Source organism: Sus scrofa, chromosome 7, assembly GCF_000003025.6.
Source record: "Sus scrofa isolate TJ Tabasco breed Duroc chromosome 7, Sscrofa11.1, whole genome shotgun sequence".
In the NCBI taxonomy this organism is placed as follows: domain Eukaryota; kingdom Metazoa; phylum Chordata; class Mammalia; order Artiodactyla; family Suidae; genus Sus; species Sus scrofa.
The window spans coordinates 58,325,349-58,332,286 of NC_010449.5; the positions used below are offsets into that span (position 1 = coordinate 58,325,349).

At 57.6% G+C, this 6,938-nt stretch overlaps 1 protein-coding gene across 3 annotated transcripts in view; it reads left to right on the top strand.

The window, feature by feature from the left end:
- Positions 1 to 5,619, top strand: part of LOC106504438 (taste receptor cell protein 1) — a 45,797-nt gene extending 40,178 nt beyond the window's left edge. The window contains exons 5-14 of one of the 3 annotated variants that reach the window (XM_013978066.2): positions 349 to 506; positions 678 to 808; positions 1,450 to 1,514; positions 1,787 to 1,926; positions 3,504 to 3,628; positions 3,740 to 3,795; positions 3,916 to 4,061; positions 4,298 to 4,380; positions 4,508 to 4,564; positions 5,360 to 5,619. In XM_013978066.2, the coding sequence (XP_013833520.1) occupies positions 349 to 506; positions 678 to 808; positions 1,450 to 1,514; positions 1,787 to 1,926; positions 3,504 to 3,628; positions 3,740 to 3,795; positions 3,916 to 4,061; positions 4,298 to 4,380; positions 4,508 to 4,555 (952 nt within the window). In that variant the 3' untranslated portion in view covers positions 4,556 to 4,564; positions 5,360 to 5,619. Of the gene's footprint in view, positions 1 to 348; positions 507 to 677; positions 809 to 1,449; positions 1,515 to 1,786; positions 1,927 to 3,503; positions 3,629 to 3,739; positions 3,796 to 3,915; positions 4,381 to 4,507 lie in introns of all 3 variants that reach the window. The other 2 variants (XR_002345820.1, XM_021099034.1) reach the window with 2 other exon arrangements.

The following is a 6,938-nucleotide window of genomic DNA, read 5'->3' on the forward strand; positions in this document are numbered from 1 at the left end:
CTCAGGCAACTTCGTGATTGCTCACAGCTATGGTCTTCCTGGCTGGCATTCCCTGTGTTTGCATTAATGCCAGTTTGCAGGGGTGACCGAGGGACTTTGCTTTCCCCGAGCACCTGGCTCCTGTTCTGCTGGCTGCACCATTAGTCCTCATGCCACCCCTACAACAAGACAGTCGTTATCCCCCTTTTATCGAGGGGGCAGCTGAGGCTCAGGGGTGACATCACACGGGGAATCAGTCGGTGGCTTCCCCAGTGGACTCCCCTTGGGACACTGGCCAACTTGTGTAGCAGCCATGTCCCCTTCCAGCCCCCAGGGCATGCCACGGTGAGGATGTGTGTCTGTCCACAGGCCTGGAACTGTGGCCGTGAATGCCTCCCTTGTGTTTGGGGGCCAGGCCCCGGGGCCCTCAGCCCGTGACGTCCTCTGGACTCTATACCGCAAGGTCAAGGCCGCAGGGCAGATGTTGGGGAACCTGTCCCTGGATGGGAGCAGCCTGGCCTCTGATGGTGAGTCTCTGCCCCGCCTGCCCCCACACCCACCTCAGTGCCTCTTCCCCCACCCCCGGGGAAGGCTGGGGGTTCTCCTAGAGGGGCCCAGCTCCGGCCCCACCATGAGACGGGGTGTGGTGGGTGAGGAGGCTCCCGACCCCTCCTGAACCCCTACCTGTGGTTCCACAGGGTCCAACCTGAGTGACCTGGCCCTGGAGACCATCACCATCCAATTCACGGCCATGAGGCCCTTCCAGCCCCTGCTCCTCCTGCCCGGCTCTGCCCCCTTTGTCCTCTTGGAAGAGAAGATCCTCAGACAGGTGAGGTGGCCTCTTGCCCTCCCTCCAAGGCCTGGGACACTGGCTTTGCCTGCCTTGACTGCAGGCCTCTGGGACTCAGGGGTGAGGGGTAGGGGAGGCAGGTGTAGAGGGCACACAGCCCTGCCCCAGGGGCTCCCGTTTAAGGGGTGATGCCCTTCCCCAGGGGTGAAAGTTTGTCTGAGGGAGGTGACAGCTCTGTCCCAGGGGCTAGACCCTGTAACCAGACACCCCTACCCAGGGCCAGCACTAGGGTACGTGAGTGAGGCACCCAGGACACCATGTTTAAAGAGATCCTCAGAGTTTCCGTCATGGTGCAGTGCAGATGAATCTGACTAGGAACCATGAGGTTGCAGGTTCGATCCCTGGCCTCACTCAGTGGGTTAAGGATCTGGCGTTGCCGTGAGCTGTGGTGTAGGTTGCAGACACGGCTCGGGTCTGGTGTTGCTGTGGCTGTGGTGTAGACTGGCAGCAGTAGCTCCAATTCAGCCCCTAGCCTGGGAACCTCCATATGCTGTGGGGGTGGCCCTAAAAAAAAAAAAAAATTGAGATCCTCACTCGCCTCACCCTCGTCCTGCCCCACTGCACACCGGATCTCAAGAGAGACACCCCTGGCTCGCCTTGACCTCCAGGATTCCCCACAGGTCACGCCCGTGGCGTCAGGATTCTTCCCGGTGCATCCACAGCAAGGCCCCCTGCTCCTCTTCAGGTGGGCTCTCCCCCTGCCACCCAGCCTGCCCTGCTTTCTCTCTTGGGGGCCAAGGGGCAGCTCCATCTCATGACTCCTAGCCAGTCCATGGGGGCCACCCAGGGGAGGGTTTTGTTTCAAGTAGCTCCGGCTAGTCCTGTAAAGCTCTGCCTTAGGAGCTAGGAAGCCCCATGCCTCCAGGTGTGCTGGGGGGGAGAGGCTGGACACCTGCTTCCAGAACATGTGCTGCTGGAGCCTGTAACCCCTTCCCTCTCCCCTTGTCCTCACCCTAGCAATGTGGACCAATGGGTGGGTGTTTACATTGAATACAAGTTCCAGGCCCCCATCAGTACCCACCTCCAAGGCTTGGCCAATCACCTGGCCCAGAACATAATGGATCCCGCTGTCCAGAAATCCAGCATCACGGCCAATGGTGAGTCAGGGCCGGGATCCCTGTGTGTCTTTGGCCTGCAGCCTCTTACGCTCTCTGGGTCTCAGTGTTCCTCCTCTGGAGAATGGACAGAATTTCATATCAACCACAAATTCTTGTGTGCTGGGGCTACAGAGAGGAACTGGATGTAGAGCCTTGGAGAGAGAGCGGGACGGAGATGAGAAGTCGGGATCAGAGAGACAGGATGGTCCAGTTACCTCTCTTACGGTCGGGGCCCTCAGGGAGCCCTCACATAAAGATTTGTCCCACTAATAAAGTACCCAGCTCTCCCCCCAGTGCCAGATCTGCAGAGCTGTGCAACCCCTCACAGGCCATCAGTTCAACACCCATGGTAGGGGATTTCTAGGTCTGGTTAGTCACTCCAGCTGCGCAGCCTAGGGCTGCTCTGAGGAGCCTTTTTGGCCACAGAAGGGGCTGACCCACCTACCTGGCTGGCTCCCAGCCCCGCCCTATCCTCGCGGCCTCCTGAGGAGGCCCGGTGCTGCCTTCTTTTAGGCTTTGCCTCACACCCCATCCACAGCTGTCCCCAGGTGCCCACAGCCCGGGGTGCAGCAGGATTGGTGGTTTGGCATCCACACTCTGCAGGCTGGAAGCGCCATCCCTCCCCCTCCTCAGGGAGCCAGTTGCCAGCGATGGGGCCTGTTCCCTCTTCAACCTTCCAAGCACAGAGGGCAGACACTAGAGCTCCCCCCACTCTCTGGAGGAGGGCGGCACTGTTTATGTCCATGAGCCCTTTCCATCAGGAGTGGTTTTCTTCCACTTCTCTCAGCAGAACAGAGCAAGGTTAATAGAAACTACTTCAGCATCAGCTCAAGTACCAGCAGGACCTCCTGCTTCACTCACATCGATTCTGGGAGTGAGCAGCGTAGTTAGATTGAAGCGGGGGCTGCAAGCTTTCTGTGTATTTTAAGCTCTGGGGGCCATCAGCTCTCTGTCATAGTTACTCCATTGCTCCCTTATAGCGAGAAGGCAGCTGCACACAGCCTTAGATAGGCAGGCATGGCTGTGTGCCAGTACAACTTGGTAGATATAGAAATTTGTATCACATAGCTTTGATGTGCCACAAAATCACATCCCTTTGATGTTTTTCAACTATTTAAAAATGTGAAATCTGGAGTTCCCAGCATGGCTCAGTGGGTTAAGAACCCGACTAACATCCATGAGGATGCAGGTTTGATCCCTGGCCTCACTCAGTGGGTTAAGGATCCAGTGTTGCCATGAACTGTGGTGTAGGTCACAGACACGGCTCGGATCCTGCATTGCTGTGGCTGTGGTGTAGGCTGGCGGCTATAGCTCTGATTCAACCCCTAGCCTGGGAACTTCCATATGCCGCAGGTGCGGCCCTATAATTAAAAAAAAAGAAAGAAAGAAATCTATTCTTACCTCCTGGGCTGTCCATAAACAGGCGCTGGGGCTGGATTGAACCTCAGACTGGATTTGGCTGACTGCTGGCCAAGAGCATTCAAGCTTGGGGCGTGCAGCCCTGGGTCGGGGCTCAGCCTTATGCCAAGTGTCCAAGGAGGGAGGCTTAGGCTGACGGCCCCTCCCCATCACTCTAGGGGAGAAGGCAGAGCTGGTGCTGTATGAGGTGTGGCTGCAGATTGTGGACCAGCCCTTCAACAAGGCCTGGAAGGACAAAACCAGCCCTAAGTTCTGGAACCTTCAGGGGAACCTGACGAGATGGGTGAAGTGAGGGTTGGGGAGGAAAGGAAGGGAGGAGCAGAAGGAGTCGTGGAGGGGACCCGATGAGGCTTCAGTGGAGCTGTGACCCTCTTTGTCCTCTCCTGACCCCTAGCTGACTGCTGTCCTCAGACCACTGCAGAACTTTGGCCAAGTGGTGGTGAAATTCCAGTAAGTCCGGGGTGGCTCAGGGATGGACTCTGGGGTGAGGCCAGAGGCTCAGAGAAATGACCTTCTGAGACCCCCCTGGCCGGTTAGCCCCCCTGACATCCATTGTGATCCTCCTGCCAGGCCCAACACCCTGACCGCCTGGGTGGGTGCCACCTTCTTCAGGGCCGCGCCGGTCCAAGCCCTCGTGCAGGACTGCGTGCTCCAGGCTCTGCCCGCCCTGCAGGAAGCTGAGGGCCTCTTGCTGGAGGTGATCAACCCAGACCTTGGTCAGTGCCCCTCTCCCTGCTTCCCTCCATCTCTGTCCTCTGACAATGCTGCCTCTTCCAGGAAGCCCCCCAAGGTGGCCCCAGCTCCAGAGCTCTGCTCCTACAGTAGATTGTGGGCCAGGATCCCTCGCCCAAGACAGTTCTGCAGGCCTGGCTTTGCCTTCTCAGGGGTTTGTGGTCTAGAGGGGTGGGGAGCCACCCCAGCCATCAACTCCCTGCTTTGTTCTGAACCTCAGGTCAGCCTGGCATCACCCTCCCCAGCTATGCTGTGGTTCTCCTCGTTCTGGGCTTCCTGCTCACTGCACTCGCCCTTGTCCTGGTGAGTAGCTGACTGGGCCTGGGGCTCCTTCTTGGGAGGCAGGCTGGGCCCTTGACCCCCTGAATAAAGCTGAGCTGAGGGGCTGCCAGCCAGGGAGCTGGGCCTGAGCCCCTCCTTCCCACCCCAGGTGCTGAAGAGGAAGACCTGCTTCCGGCAGTTCAGCCATACACAGTGAGGTACAGAGGTCAGTCCTTCCTGCTCCCCCTGGGGGTTTTTTCTGGGTGGGGTCTGCTCCCCCAGTGCCAAGGTCTCATGCAGACATTTCCCAGTGGGTGTTGACAGAGCTGGTGGTACAGTCACTGCACCCCAATAGCGCATCCCCTTTCATGGGGGTGACCCAGGGGTGGTCAAGCAAAATCCTCTAAACAGGCTCCACTTATCCCAGCCATCCTCCACAAGCCCCCAGAAATGATGCAGAAGGGGAGTGGACAGAAACAGGACCCAAGGCTCCATGTGGTCACGAGAATTGGGGAGGGGAGTTGCCTCCAGCACTGGAGCTCCAGGCAGTGGTGCCTCCAGGCTCTGAACATAGGGATGCATGTGTCCCAGCTCAGTTTCCTCTCTGATCCCCAGGTCACGTGGATGGGGGCAGGTAGCACCTTTCTGGGGTACATCGTTATTCCCGGCTCTGAGCATCTGTCTCCCCCCACCAGGTGCCCCTTCAGCTGCTGCTCCCTCCACTGAAACCAAATTCCAAAAGTCTCCTTCTCCCCCAGCCTTGCCCCCAGCATCCCATAGTCAGGGCCTCAACCCTGAGAAGTAGAGCCAGAGCAGCAAGATGCCAGAAAGGGCTGGGGGGCAGCGGGTGCTTCTCTCCCAGGTCGCCCAAGGACTGGATTCCCCGGGCTGGGGCAGATGGAGGGCGGGGAGCAGTGCCTTTGCCCCCGCACCAAGGAGAGCAGCTGAGCTTTACCTACGCCCACAATCTCCCCGCCACAAGTCTCAGAAAACACTCATTACCATTGTCATGTTCACTCAGGTCAGGCCCTGAAGAGCTGAACGTGGCAAGATGATGGCCTGCGGAAGATGCAGGAAGGGGAACAAAGCTGGCTCCCTCCCGCCTGGCCTGGCTTCGTGGTGGGGCTGGAGGTATATGGGTCTCAAGACAAACTCCTGTCCTTTGGGGTATGGAAAATTAAATGACAAGGAGCTATCAGAAGTTGGTGTAAGAGGTTGATTTGGGGAGTTCCCGTTGTGGCGCAGTGGTTAACGAATCCGACTAGGAACCATGAGGTTGCGGGTTCGGTCCCTGCCCTTGCTCAGTGGGTTAATGATCCGGCGTTGCCGTGAGCTGTGGTGTAGGTTGTAGACGCGGCTCGGATCACGTGTTGCTGTGGCTCTGGCGTAGGCTGGTGGCTACAGCTCCGATTCAACCCCTAGCCTGGGAACCTCCATATGCCGCGGGAGCGGCCCAAGAAATAGCAACAACAACAACAAAAGACAAAAGACAAAAAAAAAAAAAAAAAAGAGGTTGATTTGGGATTTCCCATCGTGGCACAGCAGAAACGAATCTGACTAGGAACCATGAGGTTGCGGGTTTGATCCCTGGCCTTGCTCAGTGGGTTAAAGATCTGGCGTTGCTGTGAGCTGTGGTGTAGGTCGCAGATGCGGCTCAGATCTGGCATTGCTGTGGCGTAGGCCTATGGCTACAGCTCCGATTGGACCCCTAGCCTAGGAACCTCCATATGCCATGGGTGTGGCCCTAAAAAGACAAAAGACAAAAAAAAAAAAAAAAAAAAGAGTTTGCTTTTGCATTTGTTTCTAGGTGGTCATCCAACATGAGGACATAGGGGAGGTTCAGAGTGGAGCCCACAGGAGGAGGTACAGGCAGTGGACTGAAGGTCAGGGGTGGAGATGGGGGCTCTGTGGGGTGAAGGCCTGGTCCCAGCTCCACCCCCATCTTAGGGCCAGTCACTCTAAGACCAAAGGGCTTAGGGTGCTGGTGGCCGAGGTGAGGCCTGGCTGCCGCACAGCAAAGAAGAGCCCTGAGTATGTGCCAGGGACGGCCGGAGTGCTGGACAAGCCAGTTTCAGGGAACAGGCTGCCGGGCTGGGGAGGTCGAAGATGGAGGCCAAGCAGCCTGAGGGTGGGGCTTGGAGGGGGAGGCAGCTTTCCTAGAGGACACCCAGGTAGGTGATGGCCTTGATCCTCAAAACTCCAACATCCCCTAGGCCCACCAGCACCTGAGAAATGTGGGAGCATGAGGGAGTGGTCTTTGAAGCCATGACCTAGAAGGGACTCAAGTATGGTCTACCCTAAAGGCTCCCTCCACTATAGAAGAGCTGGCAGGCCCAGAGGGCAGACCCAGTGCCAGACCATAGCCTTACCGGACCAAAGACAGCAGCCAGCACCAAGATGCCAGACAGGGTCAACAGGAAGGTCACCATGATGAGGCTGATGATAGCTGGTGGCCTGTTCCTTTGTACTTATGGAATATGCCCCCTTTCATTCATACCCATGATGGGACCCTGCCCCCCAAGGCTGTAGCCCCCACACTGCAAAGACCAGCCTGATATCTGCACCTAACTCAGGTCAGACCTCACTCTCCACAACTTCTG